The sequence below is a fragment of the Saimiri boliviensis genome, chromosome 9, assembly GCF_048565385.1.
Source record: "Saimiri boliviensis isolate mSaiBol1 chromosome 9, mSaiBol1.pri, whole genome shotgun sequence".
NCBI lineage: Eukaryota > Metazoa > Chordata > Mammalia > Primates > Cebidae > Saimiri > Saimiri boliviensis.
Genome location: NC_133457.1, coordinates 58,401,939 through 58,420,192, shown reverse-complemented (window position 1 = coordinate 58,420,192; position 18,254 = coordinate 58,401,939). Strand labels below are relative to the sequence as shown.

At 38.8% G+C, this 18,254-nt stretch overlaps 1 protein-coding gene across 4 annotated transcripts in view; it reads right to left on the bottom strand.

The window, feature by feature from the left end:
- CNOT10 (CCR4-NOT transcription complex subunit 10) overlaps window positions 1-18,254 on the bottom strand; it is a 105,336-nt gene that overhangs the window by 72,793 nt on the left and 14,289 nt on the right. For 3 of the 4 annotated variants that reach the window (XM_003930920.2, XM_074405926.1, XM_074405928.1), the window contains exons 2-5: window positions 11,050-11,144; window positions 10,050-10,211; window positions 6,155-6,305; window positions 766-908 (exon numbers count right to left, since the gene is read on the bottom strand). In XM_003930920.2, coding sequence (XP_003930969.1) covers window positions 766-908; window positions 6,155-6,305; window positions 10,050-10,211; window positions 11,050-11,144 — 551 coding nt within the window. Of the gene's footprint in view, window positions 1-765; window positions 909-6,154; window positions 6,306-6,949; window positions 7,067-10,049; window positions 10,212-11,049; window positions 11,145-18,254 lie in introns of those variants that run through there. The other variant, XM_074405927.1, reaches the window with a different exon arrangement.

Here is an 18,254-nt window from a genome sequence, read left to right as displayed (position 1 = left end):
AAGTGCTGGTAACAATGTGGAGAAATTATAACCTCACAAGTTGCTGGAGGGAATCTAAAATAGTGCAGTCACTTTGTAAAACAGTCTTGTATAGGGTTAAATATAGAGTTAAGATACCATATAACCCAGTGATTCTACTCCTAAATATTATATCCAAGATAACTGAAAACATATAACACAAAAATTTATACATGAATGTTCATAGCACTATATATAATAACCAAAAACAGAAAAGAACCCAAATGTCCACCAACTGATAAAGAATTTTTTAAATGTGGCATATTCATATTCAGCCACAAAAGGCATGAAGTATATGAAAAAAATAAGTATATGCTACATGGATGAAGCTTGAAAGCATTATACTAAGTTTAAAAATCCAGTTACAAATGGCTGCATATTACGATTCCATTTATATGTAATGTCTAGAAGGTAAATCCAGAGGCAGTAAATAGATTAATGGCTGCTTGGGGATGAGGAAAGGGGGAAATGGGGAGTAACTGCAAATTGTACAGGGTTTCTTTTTGGGGTGATACAAATATTCCAAAACTAGATAGTGGTGATGGTTGTACAAATGTGAGTACATTAAAAACCATTAAACTCTACACTTTAAAATGGTAAAGGTTATGATATGAAAATTGTATCTTAAAACTGTTAAATAGTTCATAACCACAAATATTAATCATATTTTAATTTTCTTTTTAATCCAGTAAACTAACAAGCAGAATCATATTTTAGATTTTATTCTGATCAACTTTAAATACTCACCTCATTCTTTCCATTTTTGTTATTGTTACCCTGTGAAATCATTTTTTCTAGAACAGCAAGAAGATGCAAAGCTTTCTCAGCCTGGTAGGTTAATATATATAGGTCTACAAGCAAAAAACACACTGCTTGGGCAAATTTTTCTTCTGGGAGAAAAAAACACAGGAAAATAATAGTCACAATCTAAAGTAAAGCACACATCTCAGACTACCCTGCAAAAACGATACAAAGCTTTAAATAGCAAAGCCTAAGTCTTTAGTCCAATGAATGCTTATCACCTAGAGCCATAAATGGAAGCAACTTGCAATGCTAACAATGTCATTTTATTGGGCACTTACAAGGCGTCTCATTTCAGAAATTCCAGTGATTACATCTTTCTTGAGAAAATATCTACTAAACTCTAGCATATATAATGAAGAATGTTACTTTAGGTGAAAAGAAACCAGAATTCCAGTAGAGGTTGAACATTCCTAACCTGAAATTTTGAAATCCGAAATTTGTAATCCTCCAAAATCCAAAACTGTTTTTGTTTTGTTTTTGAGATGGAGTCTCTCTCTGTCACGCAGGCTGGAGTACAGTGTTACAATCTTGGCTTACTGCAACTGCTGCCTACCAGGCTCAAGAGATTCTTTCACCTCAGCCTCCCAAGTAGCTGGGACCACAAACATATACCACCATGCCCGGCTAATTTTTTCATGGAGACGAGGTTTCACTATATTGCCAAGGCCAGTCTCAAGCTCCTCAGCTCAAGTGATCCGCCACCGTGGCCTCACAAAGTGCTGGGACTACAGGTGTGAACCACTGTGTTCAGCCTCAAAATCCAAAACGTTTTGAACGCCAATGATGGTCAAATAAAATGCTCATGGTAGCATTTTGGACCTCAGGTTAGGAATGCTGAACCAGTAAGTGTAATGCAAATATTCCAATGTTTAAAAAAAAAATCCCAAATCTGAAACACTTCTGGTCCCAAGCATTTTGGATAAGGGATACTCAATTCACCTATTCAGCCACTAACTAGATACGTGTGGTCTCTGTACATCATTTAACTTTTCAGACCTCAGCTGGCTGACCTGTAAAATGAAGAGAATATTTTACCTGCCTGAAGGCAGAGGGGTACATCAGGGGATCTTGTGAGGTTCCTTCTAACTAAAAAAGTCTATGACTCTATGAAATAGATTTCTTTTCTGGGTCACAGAGATGGGAAAAAAAATCTGATTACAGAAGCAAAAGAAGCAAGATACGGACTGGAGTAAATCAGAAAATTGAGACTGCCAAGAGAAAAGACCTTCAAAAGAAGAAGAACCCAATGAAGGGAGCGAAGTTAACATGGTGTGACATAAAACTATCTTTTCTTTCAAAAAAGAAGATAAAAGGAAAAATAAGGTCTGGAACGGAAAATTTCAAAAGCCTTTCAAGAGTGGAATTCATTCAAAATCTGAAATTTACATGGCTGGTATGCAAAGGTCACATATTTCTAAGGGCTTCTCACTGCACCCAAGACAGTAAGCCCTGCTCTAGGCTTTACCTGTTCGGCCTGTGGCTATTTCTAACTTTATTTCCTACTTGAGGAGGAAAATGATAGAATGACCTTGCTGCTATTGCTCTCACCAAACAATGCCTCTCACCTCAAGTCTTCTCCATATCCCACTGCCTCTGGTGAGAATGCTTTCCCTCTAAAGAGTAGCAAGGCTCATGCCTATAATCCTAGCATTTTGGGAGGCTGAGGCCAGCAGATTGTCTGAGCTCAGGAGTTTGAGACCAGCCTTGGCAACATGGTGAAACCATGTCCCTACTAAAATACAAAAAAGTAGCCAGGTGTGGCAACATGTGCCTGTAGTCCCAGCTACTTAGGAGGCTGAGGCAGGAGAACTGCTTAAACCCAGGAGGCGGAGGTTGCAAGGTTGCAGTGAGCCAAGATCACACAACTGCACATTCCAGCCTGGGCGACAGAGTAAGACTCTGTCTCCAAAAAAAAAAAAAAAAAAAAAAAAAAAAGAAAGAAAGAAGGAAGCGTCCCTTTATTCAGGTCTCATCCCAGGCCTTGCTAAAGTACCTTATTTAAAACATCCCCACAGTCAACCTCCATACTCTCACTCAATTTTAGCTTTACTTCAGAGCATTCAATATACAGCCAGCCCCCTGTATCTGTGGGTTCTACACCCATAGATTCTACCAACCTCGGATTAAAAATATTAAAAGAAAAAAAAGGCTGGGCACGGTGGCTCAAGCCTGTAATCCCAGCACTTTGGAAGGCCGAGGCGGGTGGATCACAAGGTCAAGAGAGATCGAGACCATCCTGGTCAACATGGTGAAACCCCGTCTCTACTAAAAATACAAAAAATTAGCTGGGCATGGTGGTGCGTGCCTGCAATCCCAGCTACTCAGGAGGCTGAGGCAGGAGAATTGCCTGAACCCAGGAGGCGGAGGTTGCGGTGAGCCAAGATTGCGCCATTGTACTCCAGCCTGGGTAACAAGAGCAAAACTCCATCACAAAAAAAAAAAGAAAAAAAAGAGTTGTTGCATCTGCACTGAACATGTACAGACATTTTCCTCATCACTGTTCCCTAAACAATACAGTACAAAAATATTTTCATTCCTTACAGTGTTATTAGGTATAAGTAATCTAGAGATTATTTAAAATGTACAGGAGGATGTGCACAGACTATATGTAAATACGACACCATTTTATATAAGGGATTTAAGTATCAGAAGATTTTGGTATCTGAGGAGGGGTGTCCTAAAACCAAACCTCCTTGAATACCAAGGGATAGCTGTTTTTTTTTTATTATGTTGCTTTCTCTCCCATTAGAATAGAAGCTTAATGAGGGTAGAGTTTCCATATTTCATTCGTTACGTTATCTGCAGACCTCAGAACAGTGTCTGGCCCACAGTATTGGCCCATGTGCTCAATTAATATATGTTGTATGAAGAATCTGAGAACTGGCCAGGCATGGCAGTTCAACTTCTAATCCTGACACTTTGAGAGGTAGATTGCTTGAGCCCAGGAGTTCAAGACCAGCCTAGGCAACACGGTGAAACCCAGTCTCTAGAAAAATTACAAAAATTACCTGGGTATAATGATGCAGGACTGTGGCCCCAGCTACTCAGGAAGCTGGGTTGGGAGCATCACCTGAGCCCAGGAGGCGGAGGGTGCAGTAAGTGGAGATCACAACACTGCACTCCAGCCTGGGCAACAGAACGAGACCCCATCCCCCTCCAAAAAAAAAAAAAAGAAGCTGAGTAGTTATGATTCCAAGTTTGACACTGTAGAAAAGGCAAAACTATAGAGGCAGTAAAGAGACCAGTGGTTATAGGTAGAAAGGGAATGAATAGGCACAACACAGAATTCTTAGGGAAATAAAAATTACTCTATATGATACTATGATGGATATATTTTTCCAAATACATAGAAAATACAACACCAAGAGTGAACTCTAACATAAACTATGAACTTTGCATGATTATGATGTGTCAATGTAGGTTTATCAATTACAACAAACGCACCACACTGTTGGGATAATGGTAATGAGGGAGGCTATGGATGGGTTGGAGCAGAGGACACATGCGAAATCTCTGTACTTTCCTCTTGGTTTTGCTATAAACCTAAACCTTCTCTAAAAAATAGTCTTTAAAAAAAACCAAGCAGTAAAAGTTAAAAAAAAAAAAAGCCATAATATTTTCAAAGAAAAATGGATGTGAATACTGACTAGTTGATTACTATTAATATATTCTGTTCTGCAACAGTGCAGATTAACAGGATTTCATGAATTCCGGACATTCTAAGAAGCATCAATAACAGAAGCTTTATAGAAAAACAGGTGGCCGGGCGCGGTGGCTCAAGCCTGTAATCCCAGCACTTTGGGAGGCCGAGGAGGGTGGATCACAAGGTCAAAAGATCGAGACCATCCTGGCCAACATGGTGAAACCCCGTCTCTACTAAAAATACAAAAAATTAGCTGGGCATGGTGGCGCGTGCCTGGGATCCCAGCTACGCAGGAGGCTGAGGCAGGAGAATTGCCTGAACCTAGGAGGCAGAGGTTGCGGTGAGCCGAGATTGCGCCATTGCACTCCAGCCTGGGTAACGAGAGCGAAACTCCGTCTCAAAAAGAAAAAAAAAGAAAAACAGGTATATTCCTAAAAGTGCAATTCTGATTTCTAGCTATACAGAAGGACTTGATCACTAATTACATAAACCCTTACCACTGGTGTCTCTTCTACCCAGTCTGTCCAGCTACCAAGCTCTCAGGATTCAGGGAAAGAAGAGAAGCAATTCAAAATGGCTCTTTGGAGCCACAGTAATCAGCTGTTCAACCAGCTGTCAGCAAAACGGGACACTCTACCTCTTCCCAAAGCACCACAGAGCACTATCACACCCCACCACTTGTCCTGTGGTAACCACATCAGCAATTAGGTGTTCCTGATAAATTAGGAATTCTCATTTGTGTTTTGAATTTAAAAGAAAGTAATCATGAAAAAAAGACAAAAATGTAACTCACAAATGGAATATGACTGCTTGTGGGTTGGAAACGAAGAGCCCTCTCCAACAACCATTTCTTGGGTCCAGCTTTCTCCTTTGCCCTTACTTTTCTTCTCTTTTCTTTTTTTTTTTTTGAGACGGAGTTTCGCTCTTGTTACCCAGGCTGGAGTGGAATGGCGCGATCTCGGCTCACCGCAACCTCCGCCTCCTGGGTTCAGGCAATTCTCCTGCCTCAGCCTCCTGAGTACCTGGGATTACAGGCACGTGCCACCATGCCCAGCTAATTTTTTGTATTTTTAGTAGAGACGGGGTTTCACCATGTTGACCAGGATGGTCTCGATCTCTCGACCTCGTGATCCACCCGCCTCGGCCTCCCAAAGTGCTGGGATTACAGGCTTGAGCCACCGCGCCCGGCTTGCCCTTACTTTTCTTACTACTCCTACTTGTAGTTAGTAAGTTAATCAAGACAGCAAAAAAGCTAACACAGTTCTATACTTCCTACTCCATAATCAGCATCAAAAATTTCAGTTAGGCAACAGGCAAAAGTGAATACTTCACTGTCCCCTAACATTCCAAAATGCTACTTCCTTAACGTACTAAAGAAAGAAATGATCAGGTACACTAACATAGTGTTTAAACAGCAAAACCTCACAAAAATCACTAAGTGTTTTCAACACTTTCCCAACAGCATTTTAAATAGTTATCTTCAAAATTTAGGAAGGAAGGGACACTCAAAACAAAACCTGGATTACATTTTTAACTTTTTTAACCATTAAGAAAAGCTGATACGGCTTTTCTTTTTTTCTTTGAATACTGATGTGGACTTCTCAGATTTAGGTTATCTAGGTAAAAGTACCAGACAACTTTGCAAGTATGGGGTAGACAGGGAAATTTTTGACTTGACAGATAACATACCAAAAGGCTCTATGAACTGATAAAGTTTTTCACCAACTGATATGGCTTCTGTATACTGTCGCAGATGATAAAGAATGACTGCTTGATTATAGTACAACATGCTATTTTCAACATCATCTAATCCATCCATTTCTTCAACAGCTGAGTGGACCTATAAAGCAATCAACAGAGATTATGTTTTAACAACATTAAAGAAAGGACAAAAGTGAAAGAATTCATATGAATAAAAAGGAACACAGGCTAACATTCTTTTTCTGAATTTTCCCATACTTTCAACAGTACCTTTAGATTTTAATTGCTCTCACATACTAAAAATTATTTTCATTTGTCTGTGCCAAACATAATAAAATTTTAAGTAAAATGTTTTGATGAGACTTTATTAAGTACCCAGTACAAGGCTAGACAATTATCTTCCTTGTCACTGTGAAGCTATCTTCCCTGTTTTAATTGGCGACATGGCTTCTGAGTAGGATTCCCACTTCCTAGTCTCATGACCTACAAGAGGCTACACTAGGCGTGCAACAAACTCAAAATGACCTTTCCCATAAAAATGTTACGCAGTATTCATAGTTTGGTTTCATTTCGTAAAAACTAAGGTAAAATTTAAACATTAATAATAGCTAGCCAGGCGTGGTGGCTCATGCCTGTAATCCCAGCACTTAGGGAGGCCAAGGAGGGCGGATCACATGAGGTCAGGAGTTCAAGACCAGCTTAGCCAACATGGTGAAACCCTGTCTCTACTAAAAATACACACACATACACACACAAAAATTAGCTGGGCGTGGTGGCACATGCCTGTAGTCCCAGCTACTTGGGAGGTGAGGCAGGAGAACTGCTTGAATCCAAAAGGCAGAGGCTGCAGTGAGCCAAGATCACACCACTGCACTCCAGCCTGGGCAACACAGCGAGACTCTGTATCAAACAAAACAAAACAAAACAACAAAAAAATAGTTAACTATTTACCATGTGCCAGGCTTGCTATGCTAAACCATTTACAGGTTAATCCTCACCATACCTCAAGGTTACGACTTTTTTTTTGAGACGGAGTCACCCAGGCTGGAGTGTAGTGGCGCGATCTTGGCTGAGTGCAACCTTCACCTCCAGGGTTCAAGTGATTCTCCTGCCTCAGTCTCCTGAGTAGCTAGCACTACAGGCATACACCACCACACCTGGCTAATTTTGTATTTTTAGTAGAGACAGGTTTTCACCATGTTAGCCAGGCTGGTCTCAAACTCCTGACCTCAGCTGATCTGCCTACCTTGGCCTCCCAAAGTGCTTGGATTACAGGCATGAGCCACTGCACCTGGCCGAGGACATAGATAATTTCATTTCCACTTCATAAATAAGGAAACCAGCACAGAAAACTTAATTATCTTGTCCAAGGCCATAGGGCTAGAAAGTGTATTTTCAGGTTTTGTTACCATAAAAAAGAATAGATTTTTTAAAAGTACTCGACAACAAAAATGCATTATGGCACACATAATGGTTAGAAAAGGCTTTTATGGGCTTCACTAAAGGCTAATATCTGTAACTGACACCAAAAGTTAAAAAAAAAAAAAAAAGCATGACCCTTTGCATTTTAAAACTGTATACCTGCTTCTTGTAAGCTGCAGCAACAGGCTTTTAAATTTTAATCAAGCTTTACAACCATTGCACAATTCCATATAACACATGGAACTGGACGTCTACCTGTATTAAAACTAATCTTTGTCATTATGAAGATTAAAATAAATTATTGTGCAATGTTTAAATAATTAATTATAAGACCAAAACTTCCTTAGATTAGGAAGTGGAACTCTCATATATGGTACATGGATTGAACAGCCTTGGTTTGACTAATGGCAAGGAATCTGAAGGTTCACAACACATAATGATTTGTAAATTTTGTAACTGGACTTCAACAGACTTCAACCACCCACGTGGTTAAGCTTGACATAGTTCAAATGTTAGCAAGTGGTCCTAGCTGACCAACAAGTGCATCTCAATGAGTCTGGGAGCTTTTTATAATCTACACTCATGAAGTCACTATCTTAAAGTGATTAAAAACAGTATCTTCAAACAGTGAAAACTTAATTTCCAAAGGTAACTCTTTCTGTAGTTATGTAATGGGGAGAGAATGAGCTAAGAAGAGTTTAGTCAGAAAAGCTTTTAGATAAACTATGGAGTTTTGGATTTAGCAATGGTTGAATAATTATCACATGAATAAATTAGCCTGATATTCTAGGACTCACCGAAATAGTCTAGCAATTGTTCCAGCCAGAAAAACAACTTTTCATTTAATGAGATTAGTCATTTATTAATTAAAATGGAATAGGTTGAAAAGGTATGTCACTGTGCCCAAAACATATGACTGTGAACAGAAGTATGATTTAAAGAAGCCAGTAACCACAAGTACAAACACTTCTAGGAAACTCAAGAGTTGGAAGGCCCTGAATAACCCTTATAAACAATAAAAGCTAGTGAAAGAACTTCAAAAAGTTTTTTTGGCCAAACTGGAAGTTTGCAGAAATTGCTTATTCAAAAAAAGTTTAATGGCTGAACTTGTTCTCAAAGACCAAATAAATTTGTCCTGGTAGAAACTGTGGGGTTCCACGGTACACATACTAGATTACCAGCAAACATTATCTTTCCTCTGATTCAGGATCTCCAGATAAAGTCATCATTAATAATACCGGAGTAATGAAACATGATGACATATAAATTTATGAAGATTGAGACAGGTAGGAGAACAGGCTCAAGAGTCAGAAAGCCTGGTTTAAATATTTTCTTCCCTTCCTAGTTGTATAAATTTAAATTATTATACTTCCTAAATCCTGGTTTTAAAACGGAGATAATAAGCACCTACTGCCTCGAGAGTTGAGTGTGAGGTTTATATGAGATAAGGCATAAAATGCACCTTATCCAGAATTTGGCACCAAGTATGTATTCAATAAATGTTCAATAAATCTTAGCTATTATTCTTTTTGAATTTTAATGGGGTTTAAAAATTCCTTTATGCCTATAAAGGATTATAGAGTGCCTGAAGGGACCACTTATTTCTACCTGTGTCACACTTTAGAGGGATATTATACAGTATCATGGTACTCATGATTACAGGAAAGGGTCTTCAAAAGGTCTCATGACTCCCTAACAGTGTGAAACAGTAACTAAAATACAGGCTCTAGAGTTAAACACAACTGAGGTCATGCAGCTTTTACTACTCAAAAGCTTTGTGTCTTTGGACAATTTACACAGTTATCTATGCTTTGGCTTTCCCATTTTTAATATGAGAAAAATTATACAGCTATTTCATAGGACTACTGAGAAGAACAAATAAGAAGTTGCATACAAGGTTCTTGGCAGAGTCCTGTCACACAGTGAACACAATGTATGGCAGCTGATCCTACCAGCACCATCAATATTATCAGCCCTCTTGAACACCAAAGGTCCAGCCCCATGATTCAAGAAACACTGCTGTTAAAACCAGAGCAATGCCCAATTCAAGCCTCAAACCAGATATAAAGCAGAATATCTTCTACTTAATTAATCATCTCCTGATCCAAATGCTGAAACAACTTGACATTAGTAATCATATTTTTATAATTATGAACAAGATATATCTCCACAGCTAAGCTTCTTCACATAGTTCTTTCTTTCTCAAAACTTCAACACTCATTTGAATTTGGTGTATTAGTCTATTCTGTTCAAGTTAATTAAAACCCCAATTTAAAAAAAAAATCATACAACATACTTTTAATCTCCTGGAATAATAATTTTACAGAAATAAAATTAATACTAGCAAATGTTTCAGACAAGAAATATCAGACAAAATACATTTATTTTCCTTAACTATTTGTATTTCACAAATTAAAAAACAGAACAATATTTTTTATAGTTAAATTCATTTGTGTATCACCTGATTCTTCAGCTGGTTAAGTGTTTGTCTCAAATTATCTGTTGTTGTTTGGTTACTTTTAAAAAACTCAGCTACTGCTGTATTCAAAATTATTTTATAATCATCTTTGTTTATATCTTGTAGACAGGCAAGGTGTTGTAGACAGGCATCATAATTTCCAGACTAAAAAAAAAAAAAACACACACACACAAAATTACATACCAGCTTTAAGAATAGTACATCGTTCCAAATATATTTCATTCATCTTTATCTTAAAAGTTCTTAAAAAGAAAGACACAGTTTCCCTACTTATACTAATCAGTCACTAGATAAAGCAATATTCATGTCAGTTAAGAAATTGTGGATATTTACTTCCTAAGATTCACAACTCTGACATTGACACATATAAGACACATATATTGATACAATAAATATATTGGTATATACATATAGTGCTAGCAGGGTATTAACGGCTGAGGCTAGTCAAGAAAGGTAATATAATCACTCCAAATTTTATTTTCTAGTAAATATATTTGGAATACCCAGTGTCAAGTTCTTTTGCTAACATGCATATAACCTGATAACCAAATATAGTTTGCTTTCATATCGTTTAATAACAGAAAAGTTAAAATTCTGCTAATAAAGTTTTAGATTCTATTTTAAAGTACCTTCAAGAAACAGAATTTTTGAATCTGACATTTCAGAAATAAAGAACAGAACAGCATAGTAAAATGAAAAGACTGACCCACATACTTACAAATCTAAATGTAAATGACTTAAAAACAACAATGTATGAGTTAAAACATGTTTACAAAAACTTGGGAATGGCTCCAATTAATCCCATTCCTTTCACCATATTTAAACTCTAAAACATTTATTTTTAAAATTGAACATACTTATCACTAAATTAACTCTCAAATTATTACAGAATAAAAATTGTAAATTAAAAAATTCGCTAAGAAAACATTCATACTTGACAGAATCCTACAACTTGAACAGATTAAGAGAAGCCATTTCTTACTGTGAAAGCTTGGAAAGCACTGGTGGATAACTCCTTCTCTTGATCAGTGATCCCAGAGGACTGACCTGTGCCTTCATGTTTCTCTGCTCCTTGATCTGCAAACATACAAGTTTTACAGTTCTTTAGAAATTAAAGTTGTACAGTGGTCCCTGCTGGATTTATCCAGTTTCACTTTCTTCAGTTTCAGTTACCCAAGGTCAAGTATGGTATGAAAATATCAAATGGAAAATTCCAGAAATAAGCAGCTAAGTTTTAAACTGCAATGTTCTGAGTAACATGATGAAATCTCTTTGCCATCCCGCACTGTCCCACTCTGTCCCATCCAGGAAGTCAATCATTCCTTTGTCCAGCATTCTATGTTGTATAAGATACCTGTCCCTTGGACACATAGTAGCCATCTTGGTTATCAGATCAATAGGTCATAGAAGAAAGGTGAGTAGGATACAGTAAGATATTCTGAGAAAGAGAAACCACATTCAGATAACTGTTATTTTATTACTGTTGTTGTTAATCTCTTACTGTGCCTCACTAATAAACTTTATCATAGTTATGTCTGTATAAAAAAAAGCAGTATATAGGTTCAGTACAATCTGTGGTTTCGAGTATCCACTGGAGGTCCTGGAATGTATCTCTTGAGGAAAAGGCAGGGACTACTGTATAGTAAATTTGTCCCTAGCTTTCATCTTGTGTTCTTCCTAATAAAGTTGCCAAAGTTAGGACTTTCTCAACAATGACTAACTAACTTTATAAGCTAGTAAGAAGCCACTCCTCTGAAAAGTTGAAATGTTTCCTTCGGCCAAGTTGAAACACAATGAAAACCTGCTCACTTAAGACCATAAGCTCTGTTGATGAGGACATTCAAACTGAGAATATTGTACTCCTTAAAAAACATTACATCTGCCACCCAGCAATATACAGTCCCACATATTCAAGCAACTATGCCAGGTACTGGAGACACGAGATTATAAACACACCTACAATGCCTTTAAGGGATTTATAATTTAGTTGGAAAGTATTAACACTCAACAATTAGAAAACTACATTGATAAGGACTTACAGCTAATTTCCAGGCAAGGAATATTTTCAGAAGCTCAGAAATCCAAAAGATTAACCCATTTAAAAAGTTTCTTTAGGCCGGGCGTGGTGGCTCAAGCCTGTAATCCCAGCACTTTGGGAGGCCAAGGCGGGTGGATCACTAGGTCAAGAGATCGAGACCATCCTGGTCAACATGGTGAAACCCCATCTCTACTAAAAATACAAAAAATTAGCTGGGCGTGGTGGCGCGTGCCTGTAATCCCAGCTATCCAGGAGGCTGAGGCAGGAGAATTGCCTGAACCCAGGAGGCGGAGGTTGCGGTGAGCCGAGATCACGCCATTGCACTCCAGCCTGGGTAACAAGAGCGAAACTCTGTCTCAAAAAAAAAAAAAAAAAGTTTCTTTAATATGCTAAGTGTCCATACAAATTCTCAGTAAAGATTAATAATCTGTTTAGCTGGGAAAACTACCTCCTACCTCTATAATTTACTATTTTAAATATTAGATTTTTTTGCTTTTTGTTTTAGTTTGGAAATAGAATTCCTTTAAAGATAAAAATCTCAGCTGAACCAAACCTAAAACTACTCAGAACAAAAGTGTGTTCAGTACTCTGACAAACACTTTAATACTTTTTATAGTTCTCTCAAGTCATCATTGGCCGGGCATGGTGGCTTATGCCTGTAATCCCAGCTACTTAGAAAGCTGAGGCACGAGAATGACTTGAATCTGGGAGGCAGAGGTTGCAGTGAGCTGAGATCATGTCACTTCACTCCATGAGACTCTGTTTCAAAAAAAAAAAAAAACTACCAGAGACTGGATAATTTATAAAGAAAAGAGGTTTAATTGGCTCATGGTTCCGCAGGCTGTAAAGAAAGCACAGATGGGGACATCTCAGGAAACTTACAATCATGCTGGAAGGCAAAAGGGAAGCAAGATGTGAAGCAAGATGACCACATCTTCACATGGTCAGCAGAAGAGACAGCAAAGTGGGAAGTGCTACACACTTTTTTTTTTTTTTTTTTTTTTGAGGTGGAGTTTCACTCTTGTTGCCCAGGTTGGAGTGCAACGACATGATCTCGGCTCACTGCAACCTCCGTCTCTCAAGTTCAAGAGATTCTCCTGCCTCAGCCTCCTGAGTAGCTGGGATTACAGGCGTGTGCCAGCATGCCTGGCTAATTTTTAGTATTTTTAGTAGAGATGGGGTTTCTCCATGTTGGTCAGGCTGGTCTCAAACTCCTGACCTCAGGTGATCTGCCCACCACTTTTAAACAACCAGATATAGGGAGAATTCACTCACTATAACTAGTACATCAAGAGGAAACCACCCCCATGATCCAGTCACCTCACACCAGGTCCCTCCCCCAACATTGGGGATTACAATTCAACACGAGATTTGGTGGGGCACACAGGGCTACACCATACCATTAGGCCATTGTTTTTTTTTTTTTTTAAGAGTCCAAGTCAATTAGAATTAATTAAATAGAATTAGAATGTACTACATTCTGAATTTTTCTGGTTATTTCCTCAATATTACATGCAATTTAACATTTCCGGCAAGAATACTATATAGGTAATGTAAATATTAGTCATTTTAATTTATTTATTATTTTATTTATTTTTTTTTTTAGACGGAGTCTTGCTCTGTCACTCAGGCTGGACTACAGTGGCATGATCTCAGCTCACTGCAACCTCCGCCTCCTGGGTTCAAGCGATTCTCCCACTTCAGTCTCTCCTGAGTAGCTGGGACTACAGGTGCCCACCATCACACCTGGCTAATTTTTTTTATTTTTAGTAGAGATGGGGTTTTGCCACATTGGCCAGGCTGGTCTTAAACTCCTGACCTCAGGTGACCTGCAGGCCTTAGCCTCCCAAAGCACCGGGATTCCAGGTGTGAGCCACTGCGCTCAGCCTAGTCATTTTTAATGTTAAGTTTTCCTTTCTGCTAAGATTTGTCATTTGTTTTTAAAAGGTGCCTTTTATATTTTAATATTTCCCAAAGAATATTCTGTTTCTTGGTTCTACTCATTAGCAAAAGCTCCATGCACCATTAATGGAAATACCATTAAAAAGAAATGTGACCATTGTGTAAATGTGATATCGAGGGCCGCAAAAATAGGTAGGTGACAGCAATGTCACTGTATATGACTTTAAAGAATTTCAAAGTCTCACAATATTTGGACTTCTTATTTATATAGGAATTTTTTTTCATATAGAATTGTTGCTGCAGACTAAAACTCAAAGGCCTCCAAAGCTTGAACCTATCTGCAAAATGCGGATATGAAAACCCTTTTTCAAGGCCAGGTGCGGTGGCTCATCCCAGCACTTTGGAAGGCTGAGGTGGGCAGATCACCTGAGGTCGGGAGTTTGAGACCAGCCTGACCAACATGTTGAAACCCCATCTCTACTGAAAATACAAAAAAATAGCCAGGCATCATGCATGTGCCCATAATCTCAGGTACTTGCGAGGCTGAGGCAGAACTGCTTGAACTCAGGAGGTGGAGGCTGCAGTGAGCTGAGATTGCACCAGTGCACCCTAGCCTGGGCAACAGAGTGAGACTCTGTCTAAAAAAAAAAAAAAAGAAATAAAAGAAAAGAAAATCCTTTTTTAAATTATTGTAAAACTTTACTAAGAATATATGTGAAGTAACCGGCACATACCTGGCAGAGTAAACCCCTAATATGTAGTATGATCATGCAGATTCTATCACTTTCAGCACAGACGGGAGGCAGGTTACACAGTGTCATAGAGACGATTTTTAGAATTGAAATAATAAGACTAAAACTTAGGGCCGGGAGCAGTGGCTCAAGCCTGTAATCCCAGCACTTTGGGAGGCCGAGGCGGGTGGATCACAAGGTCGAGAGATCGAGACCATCCTGGTTAACATGGTGAAACCCCATCTCTACTAAAAACACAAAAAAGTAGCTGGGCATGGTGGCGCTTGCCTGTAATCCCAGCTAGTCAGGAGGCTGAGGCAGGAGAATTGCTTGAACCCAGGAGGCGGAGGTTGCGGTGAGCCGAGATCGCGCCATTGCACTCCAGCCTGGGTAACAAGAGCGAAACTCCGTATCAAAAAAAAAAAAAAAAAAAGACTAAAACTTTAATGTCACTTCTGAAATTAAATGGATGCTACAGAAGTGGAACTGGGTCAAATTTCAGCTTCCCTATTTCCTAAATGAGAGTCTGTATTAGATACTTTTTAGAATCCCTTCCAACTCAGATTCAGTAACTCCAAACGAGCTTCTATAAAGAAACTGAGGCCGGGTGCAGTGGCTCACATCTATAATCCCGGCACTTTGGGAGGCCGAGGCGGGCAGATCACCTGAGGTCAGGAGCTCAAGATCACCCTGGACAACATGGTAAAACCCAGTCTCTACTAAAAATGCAAAAATTAGCCGGGTATGGCACTGCATGCCTGTAGTGCATCCCAGCTACTCGGGAGGCTGGAGCAGGAGAACTGCTTGAACCTGCGACTCAGAGGTTGCAGTGAGCCAAGATTACGCCACTGCACTCTAGCCTGTGTGACAGAGCAAGACTTCATCTCAAAAAACCAAACCAAAACAAAAAACTGTTACGTTCCTAAAACAGCACTCATATCCAATTAAGGTATCAATGGAAGACAAATCCCCACACGAGAAATAGTAGACCACCCTGCCCCCAAGTTTACCCCTCAAGAGTTCCTTCAACCAACTTTCCAGAAAGTTGTTAAGAATTACACCAGTCATAGGGTTGTTTTGCTTACTGTCTCCTTTCCATTCTTCCCTCTCCTACAAATCTGCCAACATGGACTCAAGTGGGGGCAGAGCTGGCAGAATGCTCCCCCAGTATGGTGCCCTAGAGTTGCATCTTTCATAATAGCCTCCACTGTCACACATCATCCATCACAAGCCCCCTACCAGGATACTGGGGAAGTGTGACTCCCTCCATAATGGCTTCCAAGAGTTGCCTAGATAAACGAGCTCCCTTATCCTTAAGAACCCTGCCACAGTTCTTCAAAGTTCCTCAAACACCAGAAACTTTTTGAAAGAAGAGTAAATACGAATGGTTTAATAACATGGAATGAAATCCAACCTCATTATTTATTAAATAATTATAAATTAAAATCATACCAAATGTCTAGAAATAAATATTCTTTAAGAGATTTGATAATTAAATCATGGTATAGGGATACAATGGCACATTAACAGTTACTAAGTCTACATAATTTGACATGGAAAAATATCTACAATGTGTTGTTAAATAAAAGAAACAGATTGCAAACTGCTTTACACAACTGAATCCCATGTTTTGTAAAAACATATACAAAAATATGTATCTCTGAATATGTACAGAATAAAGTGTACAACGATACACATCAAACTATTACTGGTTGGTTACCTCTGGGGAGTAGGATGGAGGAGAGAAAGATTTTACTTTCCTTTATATTCCTCTTAATCATTTACATTTTTATAATGAGCAGAGATTAGTTTTTTAAAAAGTTTTTTTTTCTTTTTTTTTTTTTTTGAGACGGAGTTTCGCTCTTGTTACCCAGGCTGGAGTGCAATGGCGCGATCTCGGCTCACCGCAACCTCCGCCTCCTGGGTTCAGGCAATTCTCCTGCCTCAGCCTCCTGAGTAGTTGGGATTACAGGCATGCGCCACCATGCCCAGCTAATTTTTTGTATTTTTAGTAGAGATGGGGTTTCACCATGTTGACCAGGATGGTCTCGAACTCTTGACCTTGTGATCCACCCGCCTCGGCCTCCCAAAGTGCTGGGATTACAGGCTTGAGCCACCGGGCCCGGCCCAAAAAGTTTTATTTTTAAATGTCTGTCCAAAACTAATAAAAGGTTTTAGAAGTCAGATGAGTAGTTACCTTCAGTAGGCTAGTAACTGCAAGACACACAAGAGGGGTTTCTAGGGTGCTGGTATTGATCCATAGGAGTGTTCATTGTGTGAGAATTCATCAATAGTCCCAGCTACTCCGGAGGCAAAGGTGGGAGGATTGCTTGAACCCAGGAGCTGGAGGGTATAGTGAGCTGAGATCATGCCACAGCACTCCAGCCTGGGCAGCAGAGTAAGACCCCATCTTAATAAACTAAAAATAAAATAACCAGTTGTCAACAGAACTAACTTTGGGAAGTCCTAGCCTGGCACACACATGTCAGCAGTCAGTGAAGATTCCCAACTTCCCTTTTCCAAGAAGGTAATATGGCATAATTAAAAGAGCACAAGTCTTAGAAGCAGTCACATCTTCAGTCCAGTCTTTCTTTGGCCTGTCTTTAATTGGTGATGCTAAATAAACATAGCTCCCTTCCCCCATCTCCTTTTGCCAGAACAACTAAAAATTCCTGTAGTTTAGTTTTAAAAATATATTTATGTCGGTACTTTAAACATAAAAATTAACAGTAAAATTAGATTTCATGTGACTTGACTATAAAACAGCTCTTTTAGATCACTACAAAACCCCTAGAAGACTGAACACCCTTTTGAGAGTCACCACTTATAATAATGTAATACTGTTAACTTGTACGTAAACCAACTCATCTAAGATCTAAGAACTTATCTGCCCAATAAAAAAGGCATTCCAGTATTTGGGCTTATTAAAAGTGTTACTTCTGATAATTAAAGTTAGAAGGTCAAATTAGTATTTTATTTCCACTTTAGCATACAACAGGGAGGAGGAAAAACTAAGAGTTAAGTGAATAAAGTTTTAAACGACAATGTTAAACAGCTTTTTCTTTGGAAAGCCAGTAACAATGAGTTTCACTGCAAGACCATACTGTTTACCCAATACATGTGTTTTGCAAAACTGTCAGGTGCAGAGAAACAATAAGGACCAATTATTTTTAAACATATAAAAATGGGACACAGGAACTTTAGGACCTCAGAAAGCAAGTTATAAATTTAGATTGAAACAGAATCCTCAGTCCACATATCGTCACCATAAAACTTTAACAGACTATAAATACCTTTCATGTTTCCTTTATTAAAGATTTTAGAAAACCTAACATTTAAAAAAAATGTGTTTTCTCTTAGAAAGAAGCATAATAGATTTTAACTAAATGCCAAAAATTCTTGGTTTGCCATCAAGTTATTTCTAAAGCTTCTTCTAAAATACGCCCCTGGGCTGGGCACAATGGCTCACACTTGTAATCCCAGCACTTTGGCAGGCCAAACCAGGAAGATTGCTTG